The sequence below is a fragment of the Mauremys reevesii genome, linkage group 13, assembly GCF_016161935.1.
Source record: "Mauremys reevesii isolate NIE-2019 linkage group 13, ASM1616193v1, whole genome shotgun sequence".
In the NCBI taxonomy this organism is placed as follows: Eukaryota; Metazoa; Chordata; order Testudines; family Geoemydidae; genus Mauremys; species Mauremys reevesii.
Window position 1 is genome coordinate 6,235,722 of NC_052635.1, and position 18,196 is coordinate 6,253,917.

Below are 18,196 nucleotides of genomic sequence, written 5' to 3' on the forward strand. Positions count from 1 at the left end.
GCCCTCGGGGCACAGGGACCCCAGGGGAGCCCTCCCGGCACGCAGCCCCGAGGTACCTCCCTGCATCTGGAGCGACCCCCTCCCTGCACCCTGACCTACCCCCCACACAGCCCTGAGCGACCCCCTCCCTGCACCCTGAGCGACCCCCTCCCTGCACCCGGAGCTATCCCTCCACCCACCCTCAGCCCCTAGATACCCCTCCCTGAGCTACCCCCCTGCCATCACACAGCCCCGCGCGACCCCCTCCCTGCACCCTGAGCTACCCCCCTGCCAATACACAGCCCCTAGCTACCACCTCCCTGCACTCTGAGCTGTTTTCAAACTTTTTGAGCTGAGCCCCCACCTTTCAGATATAATTTCTGGTTGCTCCCCCCCCCTCCACCCCAGGGTGGCCTGCTGAGGTGGGTCGGGGGTGGAGGTGGCGCTCCCTCCCCAGACCCCGCCAGGGAGCTGGCTGGAGCCCCACTGGCCCCTGTTTCCCCCTCCAAACAGAAATCAAACTACCCCTATGCCTGAGCCCCCCCACCCCAGAGTCCCCCCTCCCCCACTGGGCCCTGGGTTTTCATAACATGTTGGGGGGGGGGGCGCAGAACGCTGAGAACCGCTGCTTAGGGGACAGTGACCCTAGGAGGCAGTAGTGGGGGGGGGGGTGCCCCAATACGACCATAGGGGACCAGTGAAAGGGGAACCCCCAAACGCAGCCCACTAACCCCAAAATCACCCCCCACACTGACCCCCAAAAATCCCCATTGTGCCCCCAGCATAAACCCCTTAATACCTCCCCCACACTGCCCCAATTCACCAGCTTCCCCCAGCCTGATCCCCCCAAATCACCCCCACACTGACCCCAAATTCCTCATTTCCCCACAGCCTGACCCCCAAAGTAACCCGCACACTGACCCCCCAATCCCCTCTGAACCCCAGACACCCTCAACCACCCCCAATCACCCCCATTTCTACCCCTTGGAACCAAGACCCCAAATCCACCAAGGTGGGGGAAGCCGAATGGGCATCACAATTTGGGGTTCACTGATTCAGAGGGGGAGGGGTCTGCGGGCCCGGCAAGGAGCCCATCCCTCATTGCCTCCCCCAAAGATGTTCCTGCCCCCCTGACATTGTAACCTTACCGCTCCACTGACTTGGACTGGTTCAGGGACCCCAGGGAGCTCTCCTGTGGGGAGAAAAGGGAGGAGGGGGTCAGATTTATGGGGTGTTGTGCTGCCCTGACTGGGGGACTCAGGGAAAGGCCACTTGTGGGTGGCCTTTAAAGCTTGGCATGGGTCAGTCTCTACTACGACCCCTAGTGATGTGTGAAGGAACTGAGAACTGGGGCTCCGTTGGTTAAATAGTGTGTGCGGGGGGGCGCTGTGCTGCAGGGAGTGGCACCGAGGGCTCGGCGGGCGCCATGACACAGGGAGTGTGGGGAGAGCTCGGGGGGGCGCCGTGCTGCAGGGACTGTGGGGAGGGCTCGTGGGGCGCCGTGCTGCAGGGACTGTGGGGAGGGCTCGTGGGGCGCCGTGCTGCAGGGACTGTGGGGAGGGGCTTGGTGGGCGCCGTGCTGCAGGGAGCGTGGGGAGGGCTCGGCGGGAGGTGCAATGACACAGGGAGTGTGGGGGGAGGGCTCGGCGGGGGAGCACGGTGCTGCAGGGAGTGGCACCGAGGGGCTCGGCGGGGGGGCGCCGTGCCGCAGAGAATAGGGCTGGGGTGCGGAGGGGGCTCGGCAGGGGGGGCGCCGTGCTGCAGGGAGTGGCACCGAGGGGCTCGCCGGGGGGCACCGTGCTGCAGAGAGCGGGGCTGGGGTGCGGAGGGGGCTCGGCAGGGGGGCGCCGTGCTGCAGGGACTGTGGGGGGAGGGCTCGGTGGGGGGCGCCGTGCCGCAGAGGATAGGGCTGGGGTGCAGAGGGGGCTCGGAAGGGGGGCGCTGTGCTGCAGGGACTGTGGGGGGAGGGCTCGCCAGGGGGCGCCGTGCCGCAGAGGATAGGGCTGGGGTGCGGAGGGGGCTCGGCAGGGCTCACGCCGTGTCAAATGTCTCCCCCTGCTGGACACACCGAGTAGTTGTTCCTGGTGAATCCTGGCTGATCAGCTGGGATGGTGTCGAGGTGCTTGAGGTTGGCAAAGGGCTTGGCGGCCCCCCAGGACTCCAGGTAGCGGGTCATACGGACCGACGCCCTCATCTTCGGGCCCTCCCCAGGCAGCGGGGACAGGGTGTTGCTGCAGCTTTCCGCTCCCACCTGGTGCCATGGAGAACAACCGAACAGCCAGAGAGAGACACTCACCCCCATCCCATTCCCTGCCCCCCTTGAACCAGCCAGTCCCCCATCCGGCACCCTCTAGAGGGGACAGGCCCGGTGTCCCATTCCCTGCCCCCTTGAACCAGCCAGTCCCCCATCTGGGGCCCAGATGGGAACCGGCACCCTCTAGAGTGTCCCATTCCCTGCCCCCCTGAGCCAGCCCATCCTCCATCCTCGGAGCTGGATGGGAACCAGCGCCCCCTAGAGGGGAAAGGCAAGGCCCCCTATCCCATCTCCCCACCACCACCACCACTATTAACCCTTTGCACGCTGAACCTTTGCATCAGCACCAGTTAAGTGTCCTGTCGGCACCATAAACTCACCCAAGGATCAATGACCAGGAAAGTCTTTACTTTGTTCTCCTTCAGGAAGGGGTCACGCTGCCAGCGACAGGTTTCCTCCACAGCATAGACCCCTCCCAGGTGAGACAAGGTGGCCTCTGTTATATGCACCCTCCTGTGGAAGAGAAGCCATGCAATTCCTCTGTGCACCAGCAGGGGGCAGCACGCCACACCAATGTGCAATTCCTCTGTGCACCACTAGGGGGCAGCACACCTCACCAATGTGCAATTCCTCTGTGCACCACTAGAGGGCACCGCGGCACACCAATGTGCAATTCCTCTGTGCACCAGCAGGGAGCAGCCCTCCAGATATACACATATGTGGGCTCTGATGTTCCAAGCTGATGCCCCGTTTCTCCTGGGGAGGCTTTGACAATTCCAGGCATAATTCCTTCTTTCCCCTGCAGGGGGCAGCACCCCCCCCCCCCGCCACCCCGCAGAGACACAGGATAGTCCTTCCATCACCAAGAGAGGGCAGCAGCACAAAGGCATATAATTCCTCCCCGTGCCACCTGGGGGCAGTGCCACATGGATATGCAGTTGCTCCAGGAACCATTAGGTGTCAGCACAACATAACACAACACACTACATGGACTTTCTCCATTCCTCATAAGGGGGCAGCACAACACAACACACACAGATATGCAGTTCCTCCATTCACCATAAGGGGCAGCATTACATGCTCTATGGAGCACCTCCATGCACCCTCCGGTGGTGGCACAACACACACAAACACACGAGTTGCATCATGCACCGCTGGGGGCACCCCACACCCCCTCTCACCCTGGCACTCCTCCAGCCTCCATGTGGTTAGCCAGCGTCACGTCGTGGGACCAGACATCGTACTGCCACTTCTGGAGCCCTATGACCCCGCACAGCACGTTCCCCGAGTGCACCCCGACCCTCATGTTGATGTCCACACCGGTGGCATCCCGTAGCTTCCTGGGGGAGGACAAGAGGTGAGGGATGCAGCCCCTTAGAGCAGGCTCTGAAGCCCGTCATGGCAACCCAAGGCTGGGCCACCTGCGTTGAGTACTCCCAGGGGTGTGGATCTCCCTTGGCAGCCATCCCCACTCACTTGATAGCCTGGCACATGTCCAGTCCCATCTTGACACAGTTGCGCGCGTGGTTGGGGAGCGAGACCGGCAGGCCCGAGACGCAGTAGTAGCAGTCACCCAAGATCTTGATGCGCATGCACTCATTGTCCTAGAGAGAGAGAGGGAAGAGGGGGTCTGTCCTTCGTGGCAAGGCCATTCTGGTCCTCTCCTCCCATATTCAGAGTTCAAGGCGAGAAGCGACCATAGGATAACCCAGTCTGACCTCCTATACCCAGGAATTTTCACCCGGTTCCCCCTGTAGTGACCCAATCACCTGGGTTTGGCCAAAACAGAGTGACCTCCAGCCTGGATCTGAAGTCTTCAAGAGCTGGGGAAGCCCCTCACCACCTCCCTTGGGAGTTTGTTCCATTGGTTAATCACCTCCACTCTTAGACATTCAGACCTTATTTCCACTTCGAATTTCTCCATCATTAACTTCCAGCCATGGGTTCTTGTTCCTTCTCTGGTAGATTAAACAGGCTTTTAGTGCCCAGCATTTTCTCCCCAGGGAGGTCCTTGCACATCTCTCAGTCTTCTTGTTGACAAGCTCAACAGAACGAGCTCTCTAAGTCTCAGGCATTTTCTCCAGCCCCCGAATTATTTTTGTGGCTCTTCTCTACCCCTGCTCCAAGCCAGGGCCGGCTCCAGGCACCAGCAAAACAAGCAGGTGCTTGGGGCAGCACATTTCTAGGGCCGGCATTCTGGCGCCGGCCATCATAGGTGCCGACTCCAGGGCATGGAGAAAAAGTGCTCCCCCCGCCCCAACTCGCCGCCCCAGCTCACCTCCGCCTGCTCCCCTGAGCGCGCTGCTGCCACTTCTCTTCTGCCCGCTCCCTCTCAGGCTGGCTGTGCATGAAACAGCTGTTTTGCGCAGCAAGTCTGGGAGGGAGGAGAAGCCGAGCCGCAGGCACTTGGGGAGGCGGCAGTGGTGGAGCGGAGGTGAGCTGGAGCAGGGAGTGGTTCCTCTACCCCTCCTTACTTCCTGCACCCCCCCACCCTAGCTCATCTCCGCTCCGCCTGCTCCCCTGAACGCGCCGCTGCTCCGCTTCTCAGCCCTCCCTTGCCTGACAGGGAGTGGGGAGAAGCAGAGCGGCCGCACACCGGGGGGAGCAGGTGGAGCAGAGGTGAGCTAGGGTGGGAGGTCGTGGGGGCCCCCAGGAAGCAATGGGGAGGGAAATGCTGCACGCCCGGGGGAGGAGACGGGGCTGGGGATTTGGGGAAGGGGTGGAGTTGGGGAGGAGCCGGGGGGGCATGAAAAAAAGGGGAGAGGTGGCCAAAAATTTTTTTGCTTGGGGCAGCAAAAATCCTAGAGCCGGCCCTGCTCCAAGCTCCCAATGTCCTTGGTAAGAGGTGGCACCAGAACTGGATGCGGTGTCCCAGTGGCGCTCTCCCCAGTGAGGCAAAAATCACTTCCATTCCCCCGCTTGCCGCTCTGCTGCTATACGTCCAAGGATCGTGTTCGCCCGTTTTGCCCCAGCATTGCACTGGGAGCTCATGTTGAGTTGCTGGTCTGCTCCGCCAGCGCTCACGAGAGAGAGAGAGAGAAACGCCAGGTGAGGGAGGTGTTATTGACATTCAGGACCAAAGTTGGCATGAGAACAAATGGATCTAAAGTGTCCACCAACAAGGTTAGGCTTGAAATTAGATGAAGGTTTCTCACCATCAGAGGAGTGAAGTTCTGGAACAGCCTCCCAAGGGGAGCAGTGGGGGCAAAAAACCTAACTTGGTTCAAGACTGAGCTGGATAAGTTTCTGGAGGGGATGGTCTGACGAGGTTGCGTCCAATGGCACACGGCCTCATCCATGTCGGCTGCTAGCAATATCTCTAATGTCTGGAGACGGGGAGGGCTCTGAGCCACTACAGAGACGTGCAGGAGGTCAGACTAGATGATCACAATGGTCCCTTCTGCCTTCAGAGCTATGAGTCTATGACAAATATGAAATCCCTCCCTCCTCTGACCTCTGGCCGATCCTTGGAGATCTGGGCTTCGGGCAGGGGAGAGGGGGTCCCCTGGAGGCCCCCAGGAGAAAGTAGGAAGTCTTTGGGCTGGAGGGACCATGGGTCCCTAAAGGGTCTCAGTCCGAGACAGTGGGTCTCTGTAAGGCAGGAGTCCCCATCTCCCCCGGGGGGAGAGAGCGGAAGGGTTCCCATGGGGGTGCAAGGGCACCCTGTGGAGTGAAAGGGGGTAGAGATGGCACAGAAGGGGGCTGATCTCTGGGACGGTGTAGGAGGTGGATCCCTGGGGAGTTCGGGAGGTGTCTCTGGAGGTCCCTGGGGTTCCACAGGATGCAGGAGGGGTCCCCAGTGGGGTGGAGGGGTCCCAGGGAGGTGCCAGGGGCAGGGGCCTCCTGATGAGGGGTGCAGATATGTAGGGAGCTTCTGGGAGGCTGGAGGGTTTTTTCGGGGGGAGGGAGGGGAGATCCGGCTGTCTTACCTTGGCGATCTGGTCAAACTTGCCGAAAAGCTCGTTAAGCATCAGGACCAGCTCTTTTGGGGAGCACTCGCTGGCCAGCCTTGTGAACCCCACGATGTCGGCGTACAGGATGCTGTGGGGGCGGTTAGGAAGAGGGGAGACAGCATCAGGGTCCTGGGCGCAGGGGTGAGAGTCGGGGAGACACCCCCTAACCCTGCTCCACCGCCCTGGCAGCCCTCAGCTAATGGGGTGCTTATAAAGGGGGCTCATGGGTTCACAACACTCACCCCCCCCCGCTCCCTGCTGCCCCCTCGCGGCGTGGGGTGGGGATGGGGGTTCGGTACCTGACGTTCTTGTGGTGCTTGACGTAGAGATTGTGGAAATTGTTGGCGCTTTCCTGCCGCCCCCCGTCCCGCAGCCGCTCGATGATCTCGGCCTTCATCTCCATGGCGATGTACGCGGGCAGGATGGAGAGAAGGAGGTGCTCCTGCGGGGGGGGGAGGGTGTAGAGAGTGAGTGAGAGGCGTCGGGGTGGGTGGGGATGGATGGATGGATGGATGGACGGATGGGTGTTTATGGGGATGGATGGATATGGGGATGGGGTTGGATGGTGGGATGGTTGGGTGTTTATGGGGATGGATGGATATGGGGATGGGTTGGATGGATAGATGGGTGTGTATATGGATGGATGGATGGAAGGATGGATGGATGGGTGTTTATGGGGATGGATGGATATGGGGATGGGTTGGATGGATAGATGGGTGTGTATATGGATGGATGGATGGATGGGTGTTTATATGGATATATGGATGGATAGATGGGTGTGTATATGGATGGATGGGTGGATGGGTGTTTATGGGGATGGATGGATATGGGGATGGGATGGATGGATAGATGGGTGTGTATATGGATGGATGGATGGACGGATGGACGGACGGATGGGTGTTTATGGGGATGGATGGATATGGGGATGGGATGGATGGATAGATGGGTGTGTATATGGATGGATGGATGGGTGGATGGGTGTTTATGGGGATGGATGGATATGGGGATGGGATGGATGGATAGATGGGTGTGTATATGGATGGATGGGTGGATGGGTGTTTATGGGGATGGATGGATATGGGGATGGGATGGATGGATAGATGGGTGTGTATATGGATGGATGGATGGACGGATGGTTGGGTGTTTATGGGGATGGATGGATATGGGGATTGGATGGATGGATAGATGGGTGTGTATATGGATGGATGGATGGATGGATGGGTGTTTATGGGGATGGATGGATATGGGGATGGGTTGGATGGATAGATGGGTGTGTATATGGATGGATGGATGGATGGGTGGATGGGTGTTTATGGGGATGGATGGATATGGGGATGGGGTGGGAGGGGTAGATGGGTGTGTATATGGATGGATGGATGGATGGATATGGGGATGGATGGATGGTGTTTATGGGGATGGATGGATATGGGGATGGGATGGATGGATACATGGGTGTGTATATGGACAGATGGATGGATGGGTGTTTATGGGGATGGATGGATATGGGGATGGGATGGATGGATAGATGGGTGTGTATATGGATGGATGGATGGATGGGTGTTTATGGGGATGGATGGATATGAGGATGGGTTGGATGGATAGATGGGTGTGTATATGGATGGATGGATGGAATGGGTGGGAGGGAAGGAAAGGTATGGGTGGATGGACGAATGAGCATGGGGATGGGGAGGGATGGATGGGAGGGCGGGTGAGTGGATATGGGGAGGGAGGGATGTGTATGGGCTGGACGAGGGAGGGAGGGGTGCGTATGGCGATTAGATAGAAAGATGTGTATGGTGATGGATGGATGGACGGAAGGAAAGCGATGGGGGATGGGTGCATGGAGGGGGGTGGGGAAGGAGGGCAGTATATGGCTGCTGGAAGTATGGATGCACAGATTAGGGGTTGTGGTGGATAATCAGCTGAACATGAACTTCCAGTGCCACCCTGTGGCCAAAAGAGCTAATGCAACCCTGGGATTCATAAACAGGGGAATCTCGAGTAGGAGCAGAGAGGTAATTTTACCTCGGGATTTGGCCCTGGTGCTACTGTTCCTGGGATCCCGTGTCCAGTTCCCACCATTCAAGGAGGATGGTGATAAGTCAGAGGGGCCTCAGAGAAGAGCCACAGGAATGATTCAAAGGTTGGAAAACCTGCCTTTGAGTGATAGACGCAAGGAGCTCAATCTATTGAGTTTAACGAAGAGAAGGTTCAGGGGTAAAACGGTTACGGTCTGTCAGTACCTACGCGGGGAACAAACACTTAATAACAGGCTCTCCAGACTAGCAGACAAAAGGTCTCACACGACCCAATGTCTGGATGTTGGAGCTAGATAAATTGGGACGGGAAATAAGGCGTAGATTTTAAAAGGTAAAAGTAATTAACCACTGGAACAACTGACCAAGGGGCACAGTGCACTTCTGTCAGTGACCATGTTTAGATCAAGATGGGATTTTTTTTCTCTGTGATCTGCTCTAGGAATTATTTGGGGGCAGGCTCTGGCCTGTGCTGTACACAAGTTCAGACAAGATGGTCACCTTCTGGCCTTGCCAGGTGTGACTCTATCAGTCTGGAGATGGGATGGCTGAAGGGGAGAGAGGGACAGGCTGAGTCTGGCATATCGGTGGATGGATGGAGGGGTTATGTGGAAATCAGATGGATGGAAGGACCGAGTGGGTATGCGGAGGTGAGACAAATGGACAAATATCCAGATGTCCCCCTCCTCACCTGGTGCCGTTTCTCAGACTCCAGCTTGACTCGGGACTGGATGAGTTTGAAGGTCTCCTGGAAGGTCTCCTGCAAAGCCACCTCCATCAGGTGCTTGTGATAGGCTCCCACCAGGTTGCCACAGATGAAGATCACCGCGTTGGCCAGCAGCTGTGGGGGGCGGGGGTAGAGAGGAGGATGAGATGGGGCTCAGAGGGGGGCATGAAAGGGGAGATGGCATTGGGGAATCTCTGGGGCAACAGGGGGTGGACAGATGGGAGAGGCGATGGATGGGGGGCAGCCTCTACAGGACAATTGCGGGGGGAGAGGGGATGGGACGCAGCTAGGGAAAGGGGTCAATATGGGGAGACAGGGAAACTAGGAGGAGGGAGGAGGGAGACAAGGGGGGTTCTGGGAAATGCAGGACATCAATCGGACACGGAGTGGGTAGGAACAGGGATAAGGGTCAGCAGGGGGCAGTGAAGGGAATCAAGGCAAGGGGGCAGCAGGGCAGAGAGGGAGGGTGTTGCCGTGGGGGAACAAAGGACCCCAGGGGGGCAGCAGGTAGGGGGCTCTCACCTGCACAGCCAGGTCAGCCCGGGACTCCCGCCCGGCTGACAGGTAGACCCCCAAAACGATGATGTGGGAGAGGGAGGAGGCGAGGCCAGCGACCACGGCATCCCGCATGCACACGGGCAGCATGGTGTACACGGTGAAGATGATGAAGAGGAAGAATGAGACCTAGAGGGGGAGTCAGGCCAGGCAGGACTCAGCATGGAGAATTATTTCCATATAACGGCCCCTTCCCACCCCCACCCTCTGCTGCCCCCTGGTGCCCATTATACAGTACAGCCGCCCCTCCCCCGCCCCCACCCTCTGCTGCCCCCTGGTGCCCATTATACAGTACAGCTGCCCCTTCCCCCCCACCACCCTCTGCTGCCCCCTAGTGCCCATTATACAGTACAGCCGCCCCTCCCCGCCCCACCCTCTGCTGCCCCTAGTGCCCATTATACAGTACAGCTGCCCCTCCCCACCCCACCCTCTGCTGCCCCTAGTGCCCATTATACAGTACAGCCGCCTTCCCCACCCCACCCTCTGCTGCCCCTAGTGCCCATTATACAGTACAGCCGCCTTCCCCACCCCCACCCTCTGCTGCCCCTAGTGCCCATTATACAGTACAGCCGCCCCTTCCTGCCCCACCCTCTGCTGCCCCTAGTGCCCATTATACAGTACAGCCGCCCCTTCCCGCCCCCACCCTCTGCTGCCCCTAGTGCCCATTATACAGTACAGCCGCCCCTTCCCGCCACCACCCTCTGCTGCCCCTAGTGCCCATTATACAGTACAGCCGCCTTTCCCACCCCACCCTGCTGCCCCTAGTGCCCATTATACAGTACAGCCGCCTTCCCGCCCCACCTCTGCTGCCCCTGGTGCCCATTATACAGTACAGCCGCCCCTTCCCGCCCCCACCTCTGCTGCCCCTAGTGCCCATTATACAGTACAGCCGCCCCTTCCCACCCCACCCTCTGCTGCCCCTAGTGCCCATTATACAGTACAGCCGCCCTTCCCACCCCACCCTCTGCTGCCCCTAGTGCCCATTATACAGTACAGCCGCCTTCCCGCCCCACCCTCTGCTGCCCCTAGTGCCCATTATACAGTACAGCCGCCCCTTCCCCACCCCACCCTCTGCTGCCCCTAATGCCCATTATACAGTACAGCCACCCCTCCCCACCCCACCCTCTGCTGCCCCTAGTGCCCATTATACAGCACAGCCGCCTTCCCCACCCTCTGCTGCCCCTAGTGCCCATTATACAGTACAGCCCCCTCCCCACCCCCACCCTCTGCTGCCCCTAGTGCCCATTATACAGCACAGCCCCCTCCCCACTCCCACCCTGTGCTGCCCCTAGTGCCCATTATACAGTACAGCCGCCCCTCCCCCACCCCCACCCTCTGCTGCCCCCTAGTGCCCATTATACAGTACAGCCGCCTGCAGGTCTCACCTGGTCCCAGGCACTGACCACCCCGCTGGTGAATACAAAGATGTAGCCCATGGCTAGGAGACAAGCCCAGATGACGGCCGAGAAGACCCTTGTGCACTCCTGGAAGATGCTCTCGATGCAGACCAGGATGAGGATGAGGGAGAAAACAGCCAGGGCCACGAATAGGGTGACGAGGAAGCTCAGGTTGGAGGAGAATTCCTGGTGGTCAGAAACATGGCGGAGTGAAAGTCCAATCACTGCAACGCCCTTTGAGGCACCCAGCCGCAGGGTGCGCAGCTGCAGCCTTTGGCCACTGGGTGGCGATGTTGATCTCTTAACTCTTTGGGGAGCAGCTAAAGCTCTCTGGGGGCTGGCCAGGTTTAACCAGCCTGACCCGGTCATCCAGCTCCCTCTCCCCGAGTCCCCCTCATCCTCTGCCTACCCCGGGCCTCCACAAGCTCGGAGGATGGACTGGGGCAGGAGGTGTTGGGGGTCAGGGGATGGGGGAGTGGAGGCAGGAGGTGTGGTTGGGGGTCAGGGGATGGGGAGTGGGGCGGGAGGTGTGGTTGGGGTCAGGGGATGGGGAGTGGGGCGGGAGGTGTGGTTCGGGGTCAGGGGATGGGGAGTGGGGCGGGAGGTGTGGTTCGGGGTCAGGGCATGGGGAGTGGGGTGGGAGGTGTGGTTGGGGTCAGGGCATGGGGGAGATGAGGTGTGGAAGAGATGGGGATTGTGGAGGACGGCTCAGAGGTCTGGGGACAGCAGGGGGCCGGGTCGTGGGCAGGGGACAGTGTTAGGATGGGTTGGGGGTTAGGAACAGTGGGGGGATGGGGTGAGGAGTGTGGGGCCAGGGGACCACCGGGGCTTAGATTGGAGAAAGGGTTGGTGGGAGGGGTCTGGGGGGGAGCAGGGAGAACATGGTGGGGGCAGCGGGGGAAAGAGGGTAGAGGGGAGGGGTTGTGGGGAGACAGTGGGGGACGGATTGGGGTAGCTGGAGGGAGGGGGCAGTGGGGATGAAAGTGGAGGGGGCAGGAACAACATGTCCCAGAGGGGCAGCAAAAGGGAGGGGGTCATGAATGGGGCCCGGTAGCTGTCATAAGACCCCTGGAAGTAGATTCCACTATGGGTCACTTGGGGGCAGTGCCCCCGTCCTTTCCCAGTGCCCCTGTTCCTGCTCCCTCCCCCACAGAGCCCTCCCCCCACACACCAGCCCCCAGCTCTCCAGCCCCTCCGCGGACCCCTCCCCACATGCCAGCCCCCCAGCACCCCCTGGGCCCCTCCTCTCCCAGTGCCCTCCCCACACACCAGCCCCCAGCTCTCCAGCCCTTCCCCACAAGCCAGCCCCCCAGCCCCTCCCCAGACCCCTCCCCACATGCCAGCGCCCCAGCACCCCTGGGCCCCTCCTCCCAGTGCCCTCCCCACACACCAGCCCCAGCCCCAGGCCCCTCCCCACACTGCAGCCCCCAGCCTCCCGGGCGCTCACCCTCCCGCTGGCCAGGTGGAGGGTGAGCAGGGCCAGGCAGGTGCCCAGCACGATGAGCAGCAGCAGCAGCAGCAGCGGGTACAGCTGGCTCAGGCTGTAATACGTCTCGTAGAACAGGGCTTCCCGCTGGGCCGGGGGGCGCCGGCGACAGCCCATCCTGTCCTGGGGGGACCCCCCTTCCCCAGCCCCCGGGCACCCCCCAGACACCCCTCTGGGACCCCTTCCCAGCCCCGGGCACCCCAGACACCCCTCTGGGACCCCTTCCCAACCCCGGGCACCCCCAGACACCCCTCTGGGACCCCTTCCCAGCCCCCGGGCACCCCCAGGCACCCCGCGGGGACCCCTTCCCCAGCCCCGGGCACCCCAGACACCCCTCTGGGACCCCTTCCCAGCCCCGGGCACCCCAGACACCCTCTGGGACCCCTTCCCAGCCCCGGGCACCCCAGACACCCCTCTGGGACCCCTTCCCAGCCCCGGGCACCCCAGACACCCCTCTGGGACCCCTTCCCCAACCCCGGGCACCCCCAGACACCCCTCTGGGACCCCTTCCCAGCCCCGGGCACCCCAGACACCCCTCTGGGACCCCTTCCCAACCCCGGGCACCCCCCAGACACCCCTCTGGGACCCCCTTCCCCAGCCCCCGGGCACCCCCCAGACACCCCTCTGGGACACCCACCCTCACCGCTGCTCGGGGACCCCCCTTCACATCCCCCAAGGGATCACCCCTTAACTGGCCCTTCCCTCCCTCTTGGGTTCCCCCACCCCCTTTGCCTCCCTCGAGGATCCCCTTTGGGGTCCCCCCCTTCACCCCTTCCCTGGCTCCCCCGCCTGGGAGTGAAAGGGTTAACTGGCTCCCCTCCCCCTCTCTGGGGGCCAATGTCCCCCTTTAGGGACTACTCGGAAAGTCCTGAAGGCAAAGAGGGAGGGGCCCCTCTCAGGGAACTTTGGGGGTGCAGAAGCGGGGATCTTCAGGAGATTCGGTGGGTGGGGGGGGCTCTTCGCCAGGCTGGGGAAGGAAAGGGAAAAGTTCATGTCAAGCCTGACCCACAGCCCAAACCCCACAGATCCCAACCCAGCCCTGGGCTCCCTCCCCACCAGCTCTGCCGGTGCCCCTCACTCCCGACCCGCAGCCCCTGCCAACCCAGCCCTGCCAGTGCCCCTCACTCCTGACCTGCAGCCCCTGCCAACCCAGCCCTGCCGGTGCCCCTCACTCCCGACCTGCAGCCCCCTGCTAGCCCAGCCCTGCCGGTGCCCCTCACTCCCGACCCGCAGCCCCCTGCCACCCCAGCCCTGCCGGTGCCCCTCACTCCCGACCCGCAGCCCCTGCCAGCCCAGCCCTGCCGGTGCCCCTCACTCCCGACCCGCAGCCCCCTGCCACCCCAGCCCTGCCGGTGCCCCTCACTCCCGACCCGCAGCCCCTGCCAGCCCAGCCCTGCCAGTGCCCCTCACTCCCGACCCGCAGCCCCTGCCAGCCCGGCCCTGCCGGTGCCCCTCACTCCCGCCCCTCAGCCCCTGCCCCCCCAGCCCTGCCGGTGCCCCTCACTCCCGACCCACAGCCCCTGCCCGCCCAGCTCTGCCGGTGCCTCACACCCGCCCCGCAGCCGCGGCCCGCCCCGCCCTGCCGGTGCCCCTCCCTCCCGCCCCGCAGCACCTGCCACCCCAGCCCTGCCGGTGCCCCTCACTCCCGACCCGCAGCCCCTGCCAGCCCAGCCCTGCCGGTGCCCCTCACTCCCGACCCGCAGCCCCTGCCAACCCAGCCCTGCCCGTGCCCCTCACTCCCGACCCGCAGCCCCTGCCAGCCCAGCCCTGCCGGTGCCCCTCACACCCGACCCGCAGCCCCTGCCAGCCCAGCCCTGCCGGTGCCCCTCACTCCCGACCCGCAGCCCCTGCCAACCCAGCCCTGCCGGTGCCCCTCACTACCGACCCACAGCCCCTGCCAGCCCAGCCCTGCTGGTGCCCCTCACTCCTGACCCGCAGCCCCTGCCAGCCCAGCCCTGCCCCCCTCAGCTCTGCCGGTGCCCCTCACTCCCGACCTGCAGCCCCCTGATAGCCCAGCCCTGCCGGTGCCCCTCACTCCCGACCCGCAGCCCCTGCCAGCCCAGCCCTGCCAGTGCCCCTCACTCCTGACCCGCAGCCCCTGCTAGCCCAGCCCTGCCCCCACAGCCCTGCCGGTGCCCCTCACTCCCGACCCGCAGCCCCCTGCCAGCCCAGCCCAGCCCTGCTGGTGCCCCTCACTCCCGACCTGCAGCCCCCTGCCAGCCCAGCCCAGCCCTGCCGGTGCCCCTCACTCCCGACCCGCAGCCCCCTGCCAGCCCAGCCCAGCCCTGCCGGTGCCCCTCACTCCCGACCTGCAGCCCCTGCTAGCCCAGCCCTGGGGTCCCCCTGCTCAGCCTTTGCCCCACCATGTCTCTCTCTGAAGCCCTAGGAGACAGGCAGGTATCCCCATGTTCGCTCTACGCACCCCTCTATCTATGTGTCCATCCCACACCCGGCTGTCCGTCTGTCTGTCTGTCCGTCCGTCTGTCCGTCTGTCTGTCTATCTAAGAGGCAGGATGGCCCAGTGGTTAGAAGGCAGTGACCTGGCTTCAGTTCCCAGCTCCGCCCCACATGCCTCAGTTTCCCCACCTGCACAATGGAGATCGTTGGGCCCTCGGGAGGCTGCCCCGATGGGGGTGGGGTTAAGCTTGAGGGTGCATAGGGACGGGCACCCCAGCCCCCCTACTTAAGGAGACATCCCCCCATGGATCCCACCCCCACCCTCGCCCCTATGGGACACCCCGGCCCGGATCTCCTGCCCCCTCACCTGGCGGCTCCAGCTCGGGGAAGACCGAGATTGTAGCTTCTCCGCCCTGGTGCCTGGCCGCAGCGAGCGGGCGGGATCCCTTCCCCCCATCCCTCCGCCTTAACGCTTTCACGGCCGGGGCGGAGAGGCCGGCATGGGGAAAGGGACCCAGGCGTCCGGGTCAGCTGAGGAAGACACCGGCATGGGGAAGGGGACCCAGGCGTCCGGAAAGGACCCCCCAGAACTTCCTCAGCTGTCCCGGGGGAGAAAGGAAGATCGGGAAGGGGACCCAGGCGTCCGGGTTCTCTGGGGAAGAAATCGGGAGGGGCCCCAAGAGTCCGGGAGGGGCCCCATCGCTCTCGGCTCCCGGCAGGAATTGGACCCAGGAGTCCCGGGTGGCAGGGTTCACCCCACCTTCGCTTGGGGCGGCTCGCTGTGACCCGGGCTCCGTGGGGTTAACTGACCGGGGGAGGGGCGGAAATCATCTGCCCCTCCCCCCCTCCCAACCGGCTGTTCCCTGCAGGACCAAGAGTCAGGTAAGGGGGCGGGGGGTCTAGTCCCAGCGACCTGCCCCGCCCTGCTGGTGCCCCTTACTCCCGACCCGCAGCCCCTGCTAGCCCAGCCCTGGGTCCAGCTGGGTGCCTGGTGGAGGGCAGGGAATATGCCCAGAATTACACACACACACACACACACACGTGTAAGGACACACAACATCCACACTCACAGCTGGACTCAAACACAGGTCACCTGCCCCACTCACAACCCCCCACAGATCAAACCTGGGGTGAAGTTCAGCAAATGAAGCTCCCTTCCCGGAGCCGGGGACCCCAGGCAGCTGCCCTGCGAACTCTAGGGTGGGGTCTAGTGGTCAGAGCAGGGGGGCGGGGAGCCAGGACTCCTGGGTTCTAGCCCCAGCTCTGGAAGGGGAGTGGGAACTAGTGGTTGGAGGGTGGGCACAGGAGACTGTGTCACACTCAGGGCCGGCTCCAGACCCCAGCGCGCCAAGCGTGCGCTTGGGGCGGCGTCCCACGGGAGGGCAGCAGGCGCCTCTGGTGGACCTCCTGCAGACGTGCCTGCGGAGGGGCCGCTGGTCCCGCGGCTCCGGTGGAGCATCCGCAGGCACGTCTGCGGGAGGTCCACCGGAGCTGCGGGACCGGCGACCGGCAGAGCGCCCCCCGTGGTGTGCCGCCCTGCTTGGGGTGGCGGAAATCCTAGAGCCGCCCCTGGTCACACTGGTCCAGTTCCTACTGCTCTAAGTGCCTCTGTTTCCCTTTATGGATTATGGGGATAAAAGGCCTTAGGGGAACCAGAAACCAAAATCTTATTAAACTAAATGGGAGCCTGGTGCCTAAACCCCTTGGGCCCCACAGCCCCTCCGGCCCAAATGGGGCTGGGAGATTGGCCAATGGGAAGAGTCACCATGGGAAGAGAAAGTGCTGGGGTGGGTCGTGTCAGCTAATGACCTACAGCCTGAATCCCCAGGGGGACATCAGCCCCCAGCTAGCCCCACTCCGCCAGTGCCCCTCACTCCCGACGCGCAGCCCCCCGCTAGCCCAGCTCCGCCGGTGCCCCTCACTCCCGACCTGCAGCCCCCCGCTAGCCCAGCTCCGCCAGTGCCCCTCACTCCCGACACGCAGCCCCCCGCTAGCCCAGCTCCGCGGGTGCCCCTCACTCCCGACCCGCAGCCCCCCGCTAGCCCCACTCCACCGGTGCCCCTCACTCCCGACGCGCAGCCCCCCGCTAGCCCAGCTCCGCCGGTGCCTCTCATTCCCGACCCGCAGCCCCCCGCTAGTCCCGCTCCACCGGTGCCCCTCACTCCCGACCCGCAGCCCCCCGCTAGCCCAGCTCCACCGGTGCCCCTCACTCCCGACCCGCAGCCCCCGCTAGCCCAGCTCCGCCGGTGCCCCTCACTCCCGACGCGCAGCCCATCCCAGCCGGAGTCTCCCATCCTCCAGCAAGCTGGCGGAGGCCCAGCAGACTCATTTGTCTCTCTGCGGCTCGGAGCAGATTAGCCCATTCAGAGCGATCGGCTCCCCACTTAGGGGAGCAGCCACTGGGCTACAACGGTTTCCTGGAAACTCACCGTCCCGTTGGGAATCCGCTAATGGAGTCCAGTTCGTGACTAGGCAAAGCGCCTCTTCCCCCATTTAACCCCCAGGGGGCGTCTTTGTTCACCCAGGCCCAGCCCCTACATGGGGACAAGGCCACTGTACTGGGGAGACCAACTGGCTGGGTAAACTGGCCAGGAGCGGGGCCTGGTGGTTAGAGCAGGGGGGCTGGGAGCCAGGACTCCTGGGTTCTATCCCTGGCTCTGGGAGAAGAGTGGGTTAGAGCAGGGGGGCTGGGAGCCAGGACTCCTGGGTTTTATCCCTGGCTCTGGTGGTTAGAGTGGGGGAAGGGGAGCTGGGCACCAGAACTCCTGGGTTCTCGCTCTGAAAGGGGAGTGGGGTCTAGTGGTTAGAGTGAAGGATGGGCTGGGAGCCAGGACTCCTGGGTTCTCTCCCTGGCACTGGGAGGAGAGTGGGGTAGAGCAGGGGGGTTGGGTGCCAAGACTCCTGGGTTCTAGTCCCATTGCTGAGCAGGGTGCTGGGTTCAGAAATTCCAGCCCAGGTCTGATGGGCAGAATGAGGAAGGTCCTGGGGAGGAGCAGAGGCTGAGAGGAAACTGATCTGGACCTGAAAAGCTGGTTGGGCTGGTTCCTCTTAGCTCAGCGCCCGCCCGGGGCAATCCTCCTGCCCGCTCCCGGCCCCTCCCAGCTCTTCCTTGTATCCCCTTTTACAGAGGGATCGGGGTCCCCCATAGAGGGCAGGTCCCCAGGACCCCCTCCCCCACTGACCTTCCTGGCCCTCATCTGCCATGTCCGCTCTCCCTAGTTCCGTCCCTGGCCCCCTGGGAATCACGGCCAGTGTCTGCCAAGCCGCTGGGGCTGGTAATGAGCTGCCAGCCGGGGCTGACAATGTGCCCACTAGCAGGGGGCTGCGGGTCAGGAGTGAGGGGCACTGGCAGAGCTGGGGGAGCAGGACTGGGCTAGCAGGGGCTGCGGGTCAGGAGTGAGGGGCACTGGCA

The 18,196-nt window shown here is 63.0% G+C and overlaps 1 protein-coding gene and 1 long non-coding RNA gene across 5 annotated transcripts in view; both read right to left on the reverse strand.

Annotated features, from left to right (window-relative positions):
• The window catches only part of ADCY4 (adenylate cyclase 4), a 43,611-nt gene extending 31,069 nt beyond the window's left edge, over nt 1–12,542 (reverse strand). For 3 of the 4 annotated variants that reach the window (XM_039498028.1, XM_039498029.1, XM_039498027.1), the window contains exons 1-11: nt 12,349–12,542; nt 10,890–11,087; nt 9,472–9,633; nt 8,914–9,063; nt 6,486–6,628; nt 6,163–6,274; nt 3,710–3,837; nt 3,415–3,573; nt 2,614–2,746; nt 2,048–2,230; nt 1,128–1,171 (exon numbers count right to left, since the gene is read on the reverse strand). In XM_039498028.1, the coding sequence (XP_039353962.1) occupies nt 1,128–1,171; nt 2,048–2,230; nt 2,614–2,746; nt 3,415–3,573; nt 3,710–3,837; nt 6,163–6,274; nt 6,486–6,628; nt 8,914–9,063; nt 9,472–9,633; nt 10,890–11,087; nt 12,349–12,504 (1,568 nt within the window). In that variant the 5' untranslated portion in view covers nt 12,505–12,542. The remainder of the gene's footprint in view (nt 1–1,127; nt 1,172–2,047; nt 2,231–2,613; nt 2,747–3,414; nt 3,574–3,709; nt 3,838–6,162; nt 6,275–6,485; nt 6,629–8,913; nt 9,064–9,471; nt 9,634–10,889; nt 11,088–12,348) is intronic. The other variant, XM_039498030.1, reaches the window with a different exon arrangement.
• A 610-nt stretch (nt 12,543–13,152) lies between these two features.
• On the reverse strand, nt 13,153–15,645 carry LOC120380364. Its single transcript, XR_005587742.1, has 3 exons — nt 15,152–15,645; nt 14,810–14,884; nt 13,153–13,354 (listed from the first exon to the last, which is right to left on the reverse strand). It is a non-coding gene; the product is annotated as an uncharacterized LOC120380364 (long non-coding RNA).
• Between the last annotated feature and the right edge of the window lie 2,551 nt (nt 15,646–18,196).